Source organism: Cherax quadricarinatus, chromosome 17 (genome assembly GCF_038502225.1).
Source record: "Cherax quadricarinatus isolate ZL_2023a chromosome 17, ASM3850222v1, whole genome shotgun sequence".
NCBI classification, from domain to species: Eukaryota; Metazoa; Arthropoda; class Malacostraca; order Decapoda; family Parastacidae; genus Cherax; species Cherax quadricarinatus.
Window position 1 is genome coordinate 22,474,995 of NC_091308.1, and position 19,968 is coordinate 22,494,962.

The following is a 19,968-nucleotide window of genomic DNA, read 5'->3' on the forward strand; positions in this document are numbered from 1 at the left end:
AGTGACACATTTTCTCTGATGTTGGACTACAAGTTGCCTGGCTACCACAAGTCCTATAAGTCAATTGGCTACCACAAGTTGCCTGGCTACCGCAAGTCCTACAAGTCGCCTGGCTACCACAAGTCCTACAAGTCACCTGGCTACCACAAGTCCTACAAGTCGCCTGGCTACCACAAGTCCTACAAGTTGAGTGGCTACCACAAGTCCTATAAGTCGCCTGGCTACCACAAGTCCTACAAGTCGCCTGGCTACCACAAGTCCTACAAGTTGCCTGGCAACCACAAGTCGCCTGGCTACCACAAGTCCTACAAGTTGCCTGGCAACCACAAGTCGCCTGGCTACCACAAGTTGCCTGGCTACCACAAGTCGCCTGGCTACCACAAGTCCTACAAGTTGCCTGGCAACCACAAGTCGCCTGGCTACCACAAGTTGCCTGGCTACCACAAGTCGCCTGGCTACCACAAGTCGCCTGGCTACCACAAGTCCTACAAGTCGCCTGGCTACTGCAAATCCTACAAGTCGCCTGGCTACCACAAGTCCTACAAGTCACCTGGTTACCACAAGTTGCCTGGCTACTACAAGTCGCCTGGCTACCACAAGTCCTACAAGTCGCCTGGCTACCACATCTCATATTTATATTAATTTATTCTACTGTGGGGTGTATTTAGATGGATTAAGCAAAATGTCTATATTAGCATTTTATATATTTAATGCTCCTCAGAGTGATTATTATTGTGTTATTATTATCATCATTATTAATGTGGTGTCTTCAAGACTAATAAGACACTCATAGTGATTTTAATGTGTACCTGCATGCCAGCAGTGTGTAAGTTTACCTAGGTACAGGTACACATACGTATAATTATCAGTTATAATAATAAGTAGGTATGTAGTCTGCCTGGGCTACATACATACACCAACCTACATAGCTACACTATATTTAATGTGGCCCAGAGCCATATTACCACCATTGACATGCCATGTTCACTGAGTTTAATCGTTTATAACAACTACCTTTAGATGCCATCATAAACAGAGGGAGAATTAATGAATAATTCAAGCCAAGAATTGTAAACAAAAGCATTATGTATTAAGGGGAGTGATGTAGTGTTTTCCCTCCACCTGGCTACCACACATCCATAGTATATAAACAAAATGTTTGTGTGTTATGTAATGTGTTTCTTATATAATTTTGAAGAATATATAATAGATGGATTAATGAAAATGTTTATATTAGCATAAAATATGACATTTAACCCTCTGACTGTTGCAAGCCCCTTTCTGAAACTGTCATTCTATGTTGCAAAATTTTTTGGAAAAAAAAAAAAAAAATTTTCTTATGAAATGATAATCTTTTCCCGATGATAATGACACCAAAAGTACGAAATTTGGTCGAAAACTCACGGAATTATGCTCCTGCGAAGTTAGCGGTGTCAGCGACATATACGCATTGGCGATTTCGCCGACTTTGAGCCCTGTTTTTGGCCAATTCCATTGTTCCAGTTGACCAAACTCATAGCTAGTTCTTTAGAACTCCATTTTTTCTATCAACTGAGTACAAGAAACCGCCCATTTACTGATTTGAACTACCCAATAAAGTGGTCAGAAATTGGCAATTTGGCCAATTTCACGCAAATTAAAAAAGATGCCAATTTCTAAATAGGGTCCAAAATAAGCAACATAGACATTCTTGGCACTAAAATAACATATCCTCTGTTCATTAGTCACATCTCGAGGCCCCTCTTATACAGTGGACCCCCGGTTCGTGATGCTATCGGTATCCGATAAATCCGGTATCCGATGCATTATATCGCAAAAAATTTGCCTCGGGTCCCGTTACAAAACCCGGTATGCGATACGATTCGTACGAGACGTGTTCACGTGTGGCCTGAACTGCCCCGTGTGTGCCAGTGTTTACAAGCCAGCCAGTGTGCGCGCATCTAAGGATACATTCGGTACATTCCATATTATCACTGTTTTTGGTGCTTGTTTCTGCAAAATAAGTCACCATGGGCCCCAAGAAAGCTTCTAGTGCCAACCCTGTGGTAAAAAGGGTGAGAATTAGTATGGAAATTAAGAAAGATTTTGAAGGGTTTGGGGCTAACCCTGAGAAGCCTATGTCAGTTGTGGAATCCATTGTGTCTACTTCAAAAATTAAGGAAATGTGTGCACAGTGGGTTGAACTGCAAACTTTTATGGATGAAAATCACCCTAACACAGCTATTGCAAGCTGTGCTGGTGACTATTACACTGACAATGTTGTGAACCACTTTAGGAAAGTCATAAAGAAACAAGAGGTACAGGCCTCTATGGACAGATATGTTGTGTGACAGAAGTCCAGTGACTCTCAAGCTGGTCCTAGTGGCATTAAAAGAAGAAGGGAGGTAACCCCGGAAAAAGACTTGCTACCTCAAGTCCTAATGGAGGGGGATTCCCCTTCTAAACAATAGGTTCAACACTCTCCCCTCCTCCCATCCCATCAATCATCACCAGATCTTCATTAAAGGTAAGTGTCAATTATTCTATTGTTATTATTTTATTGTTATTGTAATTATTCTATTGCATTAAACTTAATATTTCATGTGGTAAAAGTTTTTTTTTTCATACTTTTGGGTGTCATGCACAGATTAATTTGATTTCCATTATTTCTTATGGGGAAAATTGATTTGCTTTCCGATAATTTTGGTTTACGATGAGCTCTCAGGAACGGATTAATGTCGCGAACTGGGGGTCCACTGTATTACTATTGCTTTCTATTTTGATTTTTTATTCATACAAAAAATACAAAATTTACTGTTATGCAGACTACTGCATTATTGTAAAAATGGTATAAATAATATCAGTGCACTAGTGAAAGAATATTAGACTCCCCAGCTGACGTGTATTGGACGTGTGGTGTGATTTGCTTACTCTTGAACATTGGTAAAAATCAAACATTTCTGCTACTTTGAGCTCAATTTCAAGGTCGTTTTCATGAAACTAATCAAAATCATCTCTATTTCTGCAATATGTTTTCCATTTTATCATGTGAGACCATGAAAACGTGAATACAACAATAAATACTATAAGAAAATACACCTCAAAGTTGGCATTTTAATCCCCCCCAAAAAAATTAGTCTTTTTTTTTTTCTCATTATGCACTGCGTGCTGCAGGATTTTTTTATGTGGTGCACACAGACCCATTCTCTCACATATGGGCCTACCAGCTTTCTCCTGCTTGATTTGAAGCCACTAGCATTATTGAGTATGTACGTCCAAAACACTGGCTCGTAAGACGTATATATACGACCAAAACAGTCAAAGGGTTAATGTGCCCAAGAGTGATTATTATTAGTATTACGTAATGTTTTCCCTCCACCTGGCAACCACAACTCCATAGCACATAAGCAGCATGTTTATATGCTATGTAACCTGTTTCTTATATAATTTTGAAGAAAATATCATAGATGGATTAATGAAAATGTCTATATTGATGTAAAATTAGACATTTAATGTGCCCAAGAGTGATTATTATTACATAACAGAGAGATGTGCTCATGGAGAATGTATACAAATCAGGTGGTGCGTGCAGTATTTGAAAGACTGCTTGCCGTATAGAAAATTTTGGTCATAATTTGAGATCGCCGTATTAGTGGAACACCATAAAGCGAAACGCCAAAAAGCAGGGCCCTACTGTATAACAAGAAATGTTTTTCCCTATTCACTTTTTAACTAACCCAAATACATTATTAAGTCAAAACTGTTCATGAAATCCATGAATGCTTACCCATTCAAGAATTCACAACTAGTGGTTTCCAGTTTTCAAAAATATACTTTGTCCCTAATGTCTCACAACACTTTCAAGGGTTACTTATTAAAATTATGAAAAATATAATTTGATAGAACGGGATACCAGGTATATCTTGCTACTTCTACTCACACTACATAAGCATGTACATGCATGTGTATATACACACACCAATCTGAGCTTTCTTCTATTTTCTTAATAGTTCTTGTTCTTTCTTTCCTATTATCTCTATGGGGAAGTGGAAAAGAATTCTTCCTCTGTAAGCCATGCATGTCATAAGAGGTGACTAAAATGTCAGGAGCAAGGGGCTACTAACTCCTCCTCCTGTATAAATTACTAAATTTAAGAGAGAAAGCCTCTCATTTTTCATTTTAGGTCACCCTGTCTCAATGGAATATGGCCAGTTCATTAAAAAAAAAATTAACGCTGGCCGTCTCCCACCCAGGAACTATATATATATACAGGGGAAGGAAGGCGGGGTAAGGATTGTCCTCGAAAAGGTTGGAAGGAAGGGGTAAGGGAGGTTTTGTGGGCGAGGGGCTTGGACTTCCAGCAGGCGTGCATCAGCGTGTTAGATAGGAGTGAATGGAGACGAATGATACTTGGGACCTGACGATCTGTTGGAGTGTGAGCAGGGTAATATTTAGTGAAGGAATTCAGGGAAACCGGTTATTTTCATATAGTCGGACTTGGGTCCTGGAAATGGGAAGTACAATGCCTGCACTTTAAAGGAGGGGTTTGGGATATTGGCAGTTTGGAGGGATATGTTGTGTATCTTTATACGTATATGCTTCTAAACTGTTGTATTCTGAGCACCTCTGCAAAAGCAGTGATAATGTGTGAGTGTGGTGAAAGTGTTGAATGATGATGAAAGTATTTTCTTTTTTGGGGATTTTCTTTCTTTTTTGGGTCACCCTGCCTCGGTGGGAGACAGCCGACTTGTTGGGGGGAAAAAAACACACACACACACACACACACACATATATATATATATATATATATTTTTTTTTTTCAACAAGTCGGCCGTCTCCCACCGAGGCAGGGTGACCCAAAAAAGAAAGAAAATCCCCAAAAAGAAAATACTTTCATCATCATTCAACACTTTCACCACACTCGCACATTATCACTGTTTTTGCAGAGGTGCTCAGAATACAACAGTCTAGAAGCATACACATATAAAGATACACAACATATCCCTCCAAACTGCCAATATCCCAAACCCCTCCTTTAAAGTGCAGGCATTGTACTTCCCATTTCCAGGACTCAAGTCCGACTATATGAAAATAACCGGTTTCCCTGAATCCCTTCACTAAATATTACCCTGCTCACACTCCAACAGATCGTCAGGTCCCAAGTACCATTCGTCTCCATTCACTCCTATCTAACACGCTCACGCACGCTTGCTGGAAGTCCAAGCCCCTTACCCACAAAACCTCCTTTACCCCCTCTCTCCAACCCTTTCGAGGACGACCCCTACCCCGCCTTCCTTCCCCTATAGATTTATATGCTTTCCATGTCATTCTACTTTGATCCATTCTCTCTAAATGACCAAACCACCTCAACAACCCCTCTTCTGCCCTCTGACTAATACTTTTATTAACTCCACACCTTCTCCTAATTTCCACACTCCGAATTTTCTGCATAATATTTACACCACACATTGCCCTTAAACAGGACATCTCCACTGCCTCCAACCGTCTCCTCGCTGCTGCATTTACCACCCAAGCTTCACACCCATATAAGAGTGTTGGTACTACTATACTTTCATACATTCCCTTCTTTGCCTCCATAGATAACGTTTTTTGACTCCACATATACCTCAACGCACCACTCACCTTTTTTCCCTCATCAATTCTATGATTAACCTCATCCTTCATAAATCCATCCGCCGACACGTCAACTCCCAAGTATCTGAAAACATTCACTTCTTCCATACTCCTCCTCCCCAATTTGATATCCAATTTTTCTTTATCCAAATCTAAATATATATATATATCTATATATATCTATATATCTATATATATCTATATATCTATATATATCTATATATATATATATATATATATATATATATATATATATATATATATATATATATTACATGACACTTACTTTTATTGAAGATATATATATATCTTCTTACTGTTTATATATATATATATATATATATATATATAAGACTTTCCTAAAATGGGCCATATATATATATATATATATATATATATATATATATATATATATATATATATATATATATATATAGAAGCTTTCTTGGGGCCCATATATATATATATATATTCCGAGTGTATGCTTGGATGTTACCGCGGAGGCTGGCTGGTAAACAATTTTTGAGGGCACATTGGACGCGTCTCGGACGAAAATCGGTATGCGGGTTTTTAATCAACAAAAAGTATATGCGGATCGCTATGCGATGCCATCGTTATGCGGGGGTCCACTGTATATTTTTTCAACAAGTCGGCCGTCTCCCACCGAGGCAGGGTGACCCAAAAAAGAAAGAAAATCCCCAAAAAGAAAATACTTTCATCATCATTCAACACTTTCACCACACTCACACATTATCACTGCTTTTGCAGAGGTGCTCAGAATACAACAGTTTAGAAGCATATATGTATAGAGATACACAACATATCCCTCCAAACTGCGAATATCCCAAACCCCTCCTTTAAAGTGCAGGCATTGTACTTCCCATTTCCAGGACTCAAGTCCGACTATATGAAAATAACCGGTTTCCCTGAATCCCTTCACTAAATATTACCCTGCTCACACTCCAACAGATCGTCAGGTCCCAAGTATCATTCGTCTCCATTCACTCCTATCTAACACGCTCACGCACGCTTGCTGGAAGTCCAAGCCCCTCACCCACAAAACCTCCTTTACCCCCTCTTTCCAACCCTTTCGAGGACGACCCCTACCCCTCTTTCCTTCCCCTATAGATTTATATGCTTTCCATGTCATTCTACTTTGATCCATTCTCTCTAAATGACCAAACCACCTCAACAACCCCTCTTCTGCCCTCTGACTAATGCTTTTATTAACTCCACACCTTCTAATTTCCACACTCCGAATTTTCTGCATAATATTTACACCACACATTGCCCTTAGACAGGACATCTCCACTGCCTCCAACCGTCTCCTCGCTGCTGCATTTACCACCCAAGCTTCACATCCATATAAGAGTGTTGGTACTACTATACTTTCATACATTCCCTTCTTTGCCTCCATAGATAACGTTTTTTGACTCCACATATACCTCAACGCACCACTCACTTTTTTTCCCTCATCAATTCTATGATTAACCTCATCCTTCATAAATCCATCCGCCGACACGTCAACTCCCAAGTATCTGAAAACATTCACTTCTTCCATACTCCTCCTCCAGAATTTGATATCCAATTTTTCTTTATCTAAATCATTTGATACCCTCATCACCTTACTCTTTTCTATGTTCACTTTCAACTTTCTACCTTTACACACATTCTCATCCACTAACCTTTGTAATTTTTCTTTAGAATCTCCCATAAGCACAGTATCATCAGCAAAAAGTAACTGTGTCAATTCCCATTTTGAATTTGATTCCCCATAATTTAATCCCATCCCTCTCCCGAACACCCTAGCATTTACTTCTTTTACAACCCCATCTATAAATATATTAAACAACCATGGTGACATTACACATCCCTGTCTAAGACCTACTTTTACCGGGAAGTATTCTCCCTCTCTTCTACACACCCTAACCTGAGCCTCACTATCCTCATAAAAGCTCTTTACAGCATTTAGTAACTTACCACCTATTCCATATACTTGCAACATCTGCCACATTGCTCCTCTATCCACTCTATAATATGCCTTTTGTAAATCCATAAATGCAATAAAAACTTCCCTACCTTTATCTAAATACTGTTCACATATATGTTTCAATGTAAACACTTGATCTACACATCCCCTACCCACTCTGAAGCCTCCTTGCTCGTCCGCAATTCTACATTCTGTCTTACCTCTAATTCTTTCAATTATAACCCTACCGTATACTTTTCCTGGTATACTCAGTAAACTTGTTCCTCTATAATTTTTACAATCTCTTTTGTCCCCTTTCCCTTTATATAAAGGGACTATACATGCTCTCCGCCAATCCCTAGGTACCTTCCCCTCTTTCATACATTTATTAAACAAAAGTACCAACCACTCCAACACTATATCCCCCCCTGCTTTTAACATTTCTGTCATGATCCCATCAGTTCCAGCTGCTTTACCCCCTTTCATTCTACGTAATGCCTCACGTACCTCCACCACACTTACATTCTGCTCTTCTTCACTCCTAAAAGATGGTATACCTCCCTGGCCAGTGCATGAAATTACCGCCTCCCTTTCTTCCTTAACATTTAAAAGTTCCTCAAAATATTCTCGCCATCTACCTAATACCTCCCTCTCCCCATCTACTAACTCCCCTACTCTGTTTTTAACTGACAAATCCATACTTTCCCTAGGCTTTCTTAACTTGTTTAACTCACTCCAAAATTTTTTCTTATTTTCATAAAAATTTCTTGACAGTGCCTCTCCCACTCTTTCATCTGCTCTCCTTTTGCACTCTCTCACCACTCTCTTCACCTTTCTTTTACTCTCCATATACTCTGCTCTTCTTATAACACTTCTGCTTTGTAAAAACCTCTCATAAGCTACCTTTTTCTCTTTTATCACACCCTTTACTTCATCATTCCACCAATCACTCCTCTTTCCTCCTGCCCCCACCCTCCTATAACCACAAACTTCTGCCCCACATTCTAATACTGCATTTTTAAAACTATTCCAACCCTCTTCAACCCCCCCACTACTCATCTTTGCACTAGCCCACCTTTCTGCCAATAGTCGCTTATATCTCGCCCGAACTTCCTCCTCCCTTAGTTTATACACTTTCACCTCCCTCTTACTTGTTGTTGCCACCTTCCTCTTTTCCCATCTACCTCTTACTCTAACTGTAGCTACAACTAAATAATGATCCGATATATCAGTTGCCCCTCTATAAACATGTACATCCTGGAGCCTACCCATCAACCTTTTATCCACCAATACATAATCTAACAAACTACTTTCATTACGTGCTACATCATACCTTGTATATTTATTTATCCTCTTTTTCATAAAATATGTATTACTTATTACCAAATTTCTTTCTACACATAGCTCAATTAAAGGCTCCCTATTTACATTTACCCCTGGCACCCCAAAATTACCTACTACTCCCTCCATAACATTTTTACCCACTTTAGCATTGAAATCCCCAACTACCATTACTCTCACACTTGATTCAAAACTCCCCACGCATTCACTCAACATTTCCCAGAATCTCTCTCTCTCCTCTACACTTCTCTCTTCTCCAGGTGCATACACGCTTACTATAACCCACTTTTCACATCCAATCTTTATTTTACTCCACATAATCCTTGAATTTATACATTTGTAGTCCCTCTTTTCCTGCCATAGCTTATCCTTCAACATTATTGCTACTCCTTCTTTAGCTCTAACTCTATTTGAAACCCCTGACCTAATCCCATTTATTCCTCTCCATTGAAACTCTCCCACCCCCTTCAGCTTTGTTTCACTTAAAGCCAGGACATCCAGTTTCTTCTCATTCATAACATCCACAATCATCTCTTTCTTATCATTTGCACAACATCCACGCACATTCAGACTTCCCACTTTGACAATTTTCTTCTTCTTATTCTTTTTAGTAATCTTTACAGGAAAAGGGGTTACTAGCCCACTGTTCCCGGCATTTTAGTTGACTTTTACAACACGCATGGCTTACAGAGGAAAGATTCTTATTCCACTTCCCCATGGATATAAAAGGAAAAGTAATAAGACCAAGAACTATTAAGATAAAATCAAAGAAAACTCAGATGAGTGTGTATAAATAAACGTGTACATGTATGTGTAGTGTGACCTAAGTGTAAGTAGAAGTAGCAAGACGTACCTGTAATCTTGCATATTTATGAGACAGACAAAAGACACCAGCAATCCTACCATCATGTAAAACAATTACAGGCTTTCGTTTTACACTCACTTGGCAGGACGGTAGTACCTCCCTGGGTGGTTGCTGTCTACCAACCTACTATATATATACAGTGGACCCCCGGTTAACGATATTTTTTCACTCCAGAAGTATGTTCAGGTGCCAGTACTGACCGAATTTGTTCCCATAAGAAATATTGTGAAGTAGATTAGTCCATTTCAGACCCCCAAACATACACGTACAAACGCACTTACATAAATACACTTACATAATTGGTCACATTCGGAGGTAATCGTTATGCGGGGGTCCACTATATATATATATATATATATATATATGTCGTGCCGAATAGGCAGAACTTGCGATCTTGGCTTAAATAGCAACGCTCATCTTGCCATATAGGACAAGTGAAAATTTGTGTATGCAATAATTTTGCCAAAATCATTCTGAACCTTACGAAAAAAATATATTTTACTGTGTTTGTTTAGTATTAAATTATTGTAAACAAATCTAAAATATATTTAGTTGGGTTAGGCTAAAATAAATTGCGCTTGTTATAATAAGGTTAGGTAAGTTTTCTAAGTTCCTTTTGGTGCAAAATTAAAAATTTTTACATCAACATTAATGAAAAAAATATATCTATAAACGTATAAGAGAAAATTTTAGAAAGGATTTAATTTTAAATGAGTTCTTGCTAATTGACCAGTTTTACATATTCGGCACGACATATATATATATATATATATATATATATATATATATATATATATATATATATATATATATATATATATATATATATATATATATATATATATATATGTATGTATGTATATATTCCTCTTCTTTCAACATACCAGCCGTATCCCACTGAGGTGCGGTGGCCCAAAAGGAAAAACAAAAGTTTCTCCTTTTAAATTTAGGAATATATACAAGATAAGGGGTTACTAGCCCCTTGCTCCCGGCATTTTAGTCGCCTCTTGGGACACGCATGGCTTACGGAGGAAGAATTCTGTTCCACTTCCCCATACATATATGTATGTATGTATGTATGTATGTATGTATGTATGTATGTATGTATGTATGTATGTGTGTGTGTGTGTGTGTGTGTGTGTGTGTGTGTGTGTGTGTGTATATATATATATATATATATATATATATATATATATATATATATATATATATATATAATATATATATATATATATATATATATATATATATATATATATATATATATATATATATATATATATATATATATATATATATATATATATGCATGCATGCTTTCTGCTAAATATGAATTCATTCAACACTTAAATGCTTGCATTAAGCAATTCTGGTTAATGAAGCAATGGTACTGAAATACAATATAAAGTCTACAATAAACAATGAGTTAAAGCAATATGTACATTTGTATATAATTATGTGATAATGCAACTTCATTGTCATCCTCTGCTAACCGAGAAGTAGATTGCCAATGCTATGACAAGACCTACTGCAATAAAAGCTGCATACAAGATGAATCTATTTTGCAAGACCCGTCGTAACATAGTATTGAGAACTCTTGAGCTTTGGTCCAGATCTGCATCTGTCTCACGTAACTGTAAAAAGATTTGAAAATACTGTAATTTTTTTTCCCCTCTTTATCTGTCATTTTAATAATACAATTACTTGTAAACTGACAAGGTCAGTTTTATCTACAACTGATGGTTAATGCTGGGATCACATGCTTTCAGAACCAATGGTACAATAGTAAGAACTCCTCTCCTCTGTTTTTTCGATGTCTCATGGTTGATTGCAATTAATCCATATACCATATCTTATAAAATCCTCTATAGTTCTTGAGTGTTTTACCTATTCAGGCATGATACAATGTTAGTGATCCTAATGGTTTTAGGTTATTGCTTTACCTCTCAGGACTTACCAGCATATTTTACACACAAATAATTATGAGTTAAATATTGTGGGTGTTATGGAGGGAGCATTTCCTGAATTTCACTGATCGGTGAATTAGGCTAAATTGTTTGCAGTGATCAGTGAACTAGATAAAAGTATTTGATTATCAAATTCCATTCTTACCTCAGTACTGTGTGTAGGCTAGTAACTAACTGGCTCAAATAAATTACAGCCTCTTGTATGTGTACATGAATATGAAGGCATTACTAATCAAAGTCATAGTGTATGTAATGGTGTTTTGGGGCATAGATAAGAAAAGTCTAACTATGCATCATCAATTAAAGACCAGCCATGCTACCTTTAAGTGTTGTGAAAAGCTAAGATAACTATATTAACTCATTCATTTCTTTTATTTACAATACATAACCTAGCACTATTAGCCTAATATTCTTGATGTGCCTTTTCATATATCAAAAAAAACACCAATGGCAAGGAAACATTTTCAGACTTTCTACTGTGGTATCACAGAAGGCACTGCCTTGAACAGTGATGCCAGGGAAAAGTTAAGTGTCACCACTATCCTTTATAGACTGTGTTCTAGGAAGAGTGAATGTGGGAATTTTTTTTAGCAAGTATTTAGTAGTTACTAATACTCTATAACTGTGGAAATTCCTGAATGTACAAATGGACTTTTCAGGAGTCATGTGGCAAAAATAATAAAGACATCATCTATATACCAAAGCCAGAGAGAAAGACGTATCTCAATAGTAGGAAGAACAGTTTCAAAATACTCCTTGTAAAGACTACCAACAACAGGAAATAAGGGAGAGCCCTTAGCAACATCAAGGGTTTGAAAAAAAAAATTACCCTGGAAAGAGTCCACACACACAAAAAGGTGAATAATTATGAGCAAGAAAGGTATCAGTGGGTATAGGAAGATAAAATAACTCTTCACTCTAGAAAACTGAAAGCATCATCAATGAGGAAAATGTAAGCATTTTAGGGAGACTAAGCTTGTTGAGTATACCAAGTAAGACAAAAGGCATAATTATTATTGAAAGAATCAGGGGTAAAACAAAGCAGGATAGCAGAGGAACAAGGACTTAGGGAAGGTTGAGAATGTGTCAACTAAGTATTTACATTGAAGTACAGTGGAACCTTGGTACTCAAACTTAGCTCATTCCAGAAGGCTGTTCGAGTGCCGATCCGTTTGAGTATAGAACAAATTCTTCCCAACCAATTTTCTTTTTGGTTGGCTGTTATCACTAATCTTTGTAGGTCCCATGGTGACTTATTTATACAAATAAAAAAAAATGCGAAGAAACACGAAATAGTTTACAGCAAAGTTCTAGTGCATCGTGTTAGTTTGGTGAAGTGCTGAGCTTTGTTCGAGTAAGGAGCTGTTTGAGTACCGAGGTTCCACTGTATATAAGTGAACAATACTTAGATAAGGTAGGGAGCTGTTTGTTGCACTTGTGGATTTAGGAAAGGCATGTAAAAGTTTACTGAGTATACCAGGAAAAGTATACGGTAGGGTTATAATTGAAAGAATTAGAGGTAAGACAGAATGTAGGATTGCGGATGAGCAGGGAGGCTTCAGAGGGGGTAGGGGATGTGTAGATCAAGTGTTTACATTGAAGCATATATGTGAACAGTATTTAGATAAAGGTAGGGAAGTTTTTATTGCATTTATGGATTTAGAAAAGGCATATGATAGAGTGGATAGAGGAGCAATGTGGCAGATGTTGCAAGTATATGGAATAGGTGGTAAGTTACTAAATGCTGTTAGAGTTTTTATGAGGATAGTGAGGTTCAGGTTAAGGTGTGTAGAAGAGAGGGAGAATACTTCCCGGTAAAAGTAGGTCTTAGAAAGGGATGTGTAATGTCACCATGGTTGTTTAATATATTTATAGATGGGGTTGTAAAAGAAGTAAATGCTAGGATGTTCGGGAGAGGGGTGGGATTAAATTATGGGGAATCAAATTCAAAATGGGAATTGACACAGTTATTTTTTGCTGATGATACTGTGCTTATGGGAGATTCTAAAGAAAAATTGCAAAGGTTAGTGGATGAGTTTGGGAATGTGTGTAAAGGTAGAAAGTTGAAAGTGAACATAGAAAAGAGTAAGGTGATGAGGGTATCAAATAATTTAGATAAAGAAAAATTGGATATCAAATTGGGGAGGAGTAGTATGGAAGAAGTGAATGTTTTCAGATACTTGGGAGTTGACGTGTCGGCGGATGGATTTATGAAGGATGAGATTAATCATAGAATTGATGAGGGAAAAAAAGGTGAGTGGTGCGTTGAGGTATATGTGGAGTCAAAAAATGCTATCTATGGAGGCAAAGAAGGGAATGTATGAAAGTATAGTAGTACCAACATTCTTATATGGATGTGAAGCTTGGGTGGTAAATGCAGCAGCGAGGAGGCGGTTGGAGGCAGTGGAGAAGTCCTGTCTAAGGGCAATGTGTGATGTAAATATTATGCAGAAAATTCGGAGTGTGGAAATTAGAAGAAGGTGTGGAGTTAATAAAAGCATTAGTCAGAGGGCAGAAGAGGGGTTGTTGAGGTAGTTTGGTCATTTAGAGAGAATGGATCAAAGTAGAATGACATGGAAAGCATATACAGTGGACCCCCGCATAACGATCACCTCCGAATGCGACCAATTATGTAAGTGTATTTATGTAAGTGCGTTTGTACGTGTATGTTTGGGGGTCTGAAATGGACTAATCTACTTCACAATATTCCTTATGGGAACAAATTCGGTCAGTACTGGCACCTGAACATACTTCTGGAGTGAAAAAATATCGTTAACCGGGGGTCCACTATAAATCTATAGGGAAAGGAAGGAGGGGTAGGGGTCGTCCTTGAAAGGGTTGGAGAGAGGGGGTAAAGGTGGTTTCGTGGGCGAGGGGCTTGGACTTCCAGCAAGCGTGCGTGAGCGTGTTAGATAGGAGTGAATGGAGACGAATGATACTTGGGACCTGACGATCTGTTGGAGTGTGAGCAGGGTAATACTTAGTGAAGGGATTCAGGGAAACCGGTTATTTTCATATAGTCGGACTTGAGTCCTGGAAATGGGAAGTACAATGCCTGCACTTTAAAGGAGGGGTTTGGGATATTGGCAGTTTGGAGGGATATGTTGTGTATCTTTATACGTATATGCTTCTAAACTGTTGTATTCTGAGCACCTCTGCAAAAACAGTGATAATGTGTGAGTGTGGTGAAAGTGTTGAATGATGATGAAAGCATTTTCTTTTTGGGGATTTTCTTTCTTTTTTGGGTCACCCTGCCTCGGTGGGAGACGGCCGACTTGTTTAAAAAAAAAAAATGTAAAAGAGTGGATAGGAAAGTAATGTAGCACATGTTGGAAATGCATAGAATAGGTGGTGGATTACTATAAGCAGTTGGAAATGCAAAGAATAGGTGGTGAATTACTATAAGCAGTTGGAAATGCATAGAATAGGTGGTGGATTACTATAAGCAGTTGGAAATGCATAGAATAGGTGGTGGATTACTATAAGCAGTTGGAAATGCATATAATAGGTGATGGATTACTATAAGCAGTTGGAAATGCATAGAATAGGTGGTGGATTACTATAAGCAGTTGGAAATAAGAACATAGGAACGAAGGAACACTGCAGCAAGCCTACTGGCCCATGCGAGGCAGGTCCAAGTCTCCTACCGGCTTAAGCCAATGCACCCAACCTAGTCAGGTCAGGTCACCTTGACTTAAGGGAGGAACACGGCAACCGTCCTGGTACCACAAGCTAATCAGGTCCAACTCACACCCACCCACATCCACTCATGTATTTATCCAACCTATTTTTAAAGCTACACAACGTTCTGGCCTCTATAACTGTACTTGGGAGTTTGTTCCACTCATCCACAACTCTATTACCAAACCAGTACTTTCCTATATCCTTCCTGAATCTGAATTTTTCTAACTTAAAACCATTGCTGTGAGTCCTGTCTAGGCTAGATATTTTCAGCACACTATTTACATCCCCTTTATTTATTCCTGTCTTCCATTTATACACCTCAATCATATCCCCCCTAATTCTACGTCTTTCTAGAGAGTGAAGATTCAGGGCCCTTAGTCTATCCTCATAGGGAAGGTTTCTGATACATGGGATCAACTTTGTCATCCTCCTTTGTACATTTTCCAGAGCATTTATATCCATTCTGTAATACGGTGACCAAAACTGTGCAGCATAATCTAAATGAGGCCTAACCAAGATGTATAGAGTTGAAGAACAACCTAAGGACTCCTATTATTTATGCTTCTTGATATAAAGCCAAGGATTCTATTAGCTTTATTGCGAACACTTATGCACTGTTGTCTTGGTTTCAGATTACTGCTAACCAGAACTCCTAAATCTTTTTCGCAATCCGTAATATTAAGATCTGCATTATTTAGTTTATATGTGGCATGGTTATTGTCCTGTCCAACATTTAGAACTTTGCATTTGTCTATATTAAACTGCATCTGCCACCTCTCCGACCACTGCATCAGTCTACTCAAATCTTCCTGGAGTGCTCTAATGTCCTCGTCAGAATGAATTTGACGGCCTATTTTGGTGTCATCGGCAAACTTGCTGATGTCGCTCTTTATGCCCTCATCTATGTCGTTTATGTATATTGTGAACAGCAGGGGGCCCAACACTGACCCCTGTGGAACACCGCTCATGACGCTTCCCCACTCTGATTTCTCCCCATTTATGCAAACTCTCTGCTGCCTATTTGTCAACCATGCCTCTATCCAGGAAAAAATTTCTCCTCCTATTCCATGTGCCTTAATTTTCCTCAATAGTCTCTGATGTGGGACCCTGTCAAAAGCCTTACTGAAGTCCATGTACACAATATCATATTCATACCATGATCTACCTCCTCAAATACCTTAGTGAGAAAAGTTAACAAATTCGTAAGGCAGGAACGCCCCTTTGTAAAACCATGCTGAGATTCATTGATTAATTTATGCTTTTCAAGGTGGCTACGAACTGCCTCGGCAATTATTGATTCCATAAATTTTCCCACTATGGAGGTTAGGCTTATTGGTCTATAGTTTGAAGCTAAGGACCTGTCACCTGCTTTGAAAATAGGTATCACATTTGCCATTTTCCACTTATCTGGCACCATGCCAGTTTGTAGTGATATGTTGAAAAGATTAGCCAAAGGTTTGCTAAGCTCCTCTTTACATTCCTTTAGAACCCTTGCATACAGTTCATCAGGGCCTGGGGATTTGTTAGGTTTTAATTTATCTATTTGCCTAAGGACCATGTCACTTGTGACCCTAATCGTGCACAGTTTATTATCGTCCTGTTCCACATAATTTATCATTTCTGGAATATCGCTGGTATCCTCCTGTGTAAAAACTGAGAGGAAGTATGTGTTAAAACTTCTACACATTTCCTTATCACTGTCAGTGAGCTGACCCGAGGAACTTTTGAGTGGGCCTATCTTGTCCCTGATCTTACTTCTGTATTTTTTTTTTTTCAACAAGTCGGCCGTCTCCCACCGAGGCAGGGTGACCCAAAAAAAAGAAAGAAAATCCCCAAAAAGAAAATACTTTCATCATCATTCAACACTTTCACCACACTCGCACATTATCACTGTTTTTGCAGAGGTGCTCAGAATACAACAGTTTAGAAGCATACACATATAAAGATACACAACATATCCCTTAAAACTGCCAATATCCCAAACCCCTCCTTTAAAGTGCAGGCATTGTACTTCCCATTTCCAGGACTCAAGTCCGACTATATGAAAATAACCAGTTTCCCTGAATCCCTTCACTAAATATTACCCTGCTCACACTCCAACAGATCGTCAGGTCCCAAGTACCATTCGTCTCCATTCACTCCTATCTAACACGCTCATGCACGCTTGCTGGAAGTCCAAGCCTCTTGCCCACAAAACCTCCTTTACCCCCTCTCTCCAACCCTTTCGAGGACGACCCCTACCCTGCCTTCATTCCCCTATAGATTTATATGCTTTCCATGTCATTTTACTTTGATCCATTCTCTCTAAATGACCAAACCACCTCAACAATCCCTCATCTGCCCTCTGACTAATACTTTTATTAACTCCACACCTTTTCCTAATTTCCACACTCCGAATTTTCTGCATAATATTTACATCACACATTGCCCTTAAACAGGACATCTCCACCGCCTCCACCAACCATCTCCTCGCTGCTGCATTTACCACCCAAACTTCACACCCATGTAAGAGTGTTGGTACTACTATACTTTCATACATTCCCTTCTTTGCCTCCATAGATAACGTTTTTTGACTCCACATATACCTCAACGCACCACTCACCTTTTTTCCCTCATCAATTCTATGATTAACCTCATCCTTCATAAATCCATCCGCCGACACGTCAACCCCCAAGTATCTGAAAACATTCACTTCTTCCATACTCCTCCTCCCCAATTTGATATCCAATTTTTCTTTATCTAAATCATTTGACACCCTCATCACCTTACTCTTTTCTATGTTCACTTTCAACTTTCTACCTTTACACATATTCCCAAACTCATCCACTAACCTTTGCAATTTTTCTTTAGAATCTCCCATAAGCACAGTATCATCAGCAAAAAGTAACTGTGTCAATTCCCATTTTGAATTTGATTCCCCAAAATTTAATCCCACCCCTCTCCCGAACACCCTAGCATTTACTTCCTTTACAACCCCATCTATAAATATATTAAACAACCATGGTGACATTACACATCCCTGTCTAAGACCTACTTTTACCGGGAAGTATTCTCCCTCTCTTCTACACACCCTAACCTGAGCCTCACTATCCTCATAAAAACTCTTTACAGCATTTAATAACTTACCACCTATTCCATATACTTGCAACTTCTGCCACATTGCTCCTCTATCCACTCTATCATATGCCTTTTCTAAATCCATAAATGCAATAAAAACTTCCCTACCTTTATCTAAATACTGTTCACATATATGCTTCAATGTAAACACTTGATCTACACATCCCCTACCCACTCTGAAACCTCCTTGCTCATCCGCAATCCTACATTCTGTCTTACCTCTAATTCTTTCAATTATAACCCTACCGTATACTCTTCCTGGTATACTCAGTAAACTTATTCCTCTATAATTTTTACAGTCTCTTTTGTCCCCTTTCCCTTTATATAAAGGGACTATACATGCTCTCCGCCAATCCCTAGGTACCTTCCCCTCTTTCATACATTTATTAAACAAAAGTATCAACCACTCCAACACTATATCCCCCCCTGCTTTAACATTTCTGTCATGATCCCATCAGTTCCACCTGCTTTACCCCCTTTCATTTTATGTAATGCCTCACGTACCTCCCCCACACTTACATTCTGCTCTTCTTCACTCCTAAAAGATGGTATACCTCCCTGACCAGTGCATGAAATTACTGCCTCTGTTTCTTCCTTAACATTTAAAAGTTCCTCAAAATATTCTCACCATCTACCTAATACCTCCATCTCCCCATCTACTAACTCCCCTACTCTGTTTTTAACTGACAAATCCATACTTTCCCTAGGCTTTCTTAACTTGTTTAACTCACTCCAAATTTTTTTCTTATTTTCATTAAAATTTCTTGACAGTGCCTCTCCCACTCTATCATCTGCTCTCCTTTTGCACTCTCTCACCACTCTCTTTACCTTTCTTTTACTCTCCATATACTCTGCTCTTCTTATAACACTTCTGCTTTGTAAAAACTTCTCATAAGCTACCTTTTTCTCTATCACACCCTTTACTTCATCATTCCACCAATCACTCCTCTTTCCTCCTGCCCCCACCCTCCTATAACCACAAACTTCTGCCCCACATTCTAATACTGCATTTTTAAAACTATTCCAACCCTCTTCAACCCCCCCACTACTCATCTTTGCACTAGCCCACCTTTCTGCCAATAGTCGCTTATATCTCACCCGAACTTCCTCCTCCCTTAGTTTATACACTTTCACCTCCCTCTTACTTGTTGTTGCCACCTTCCTCTTTTCCCATCTACCTCTTACTCTAACTGTAGCTACAACTAAATAATGATCCGATATATCAGTTGCCCCTCTATAAACATGTACATCCTGGAGCCTACCCATCAACCTTTTATCCACCAATACATAATCTAATAAACTACTTTCATTACGTGCTACATCATACCTTGTATATTTATTTATCCTCTTTTTCAGAAAATATGTATTACTTATTACCAAATCTCTTTCTACACATAGCTCAATTAAAGGCT

General features: G+C 38.5%; 1 protein-coding gene across 1 annotated transcript in view; it reads right to left on the minus strand.

Moving 5' to 3' along the window:
- Positions 1-11,096: 11,096 nt before the first annotated feature.
- The window catches only part of Vti1a (Vesicle transport through interaction with t-SNAREs 1a), a 68,341-nt gene continuing 59,469 nt past the window's right edge, over positions 11,097-19,968 (minus strand). Inside the window, exon 5 of the mRNA XM_070085862.1 lies at positions 11,097-11,422. Within this exon, the coding sequence (XP_069941963.1) occupies positions 11,267-11,422 (156 nt within the window). The 3' untranslated portion in view covers positions 11,097-11,266. The remainder of the gene's footprint in view (positions 11,423-19,968) is intronic.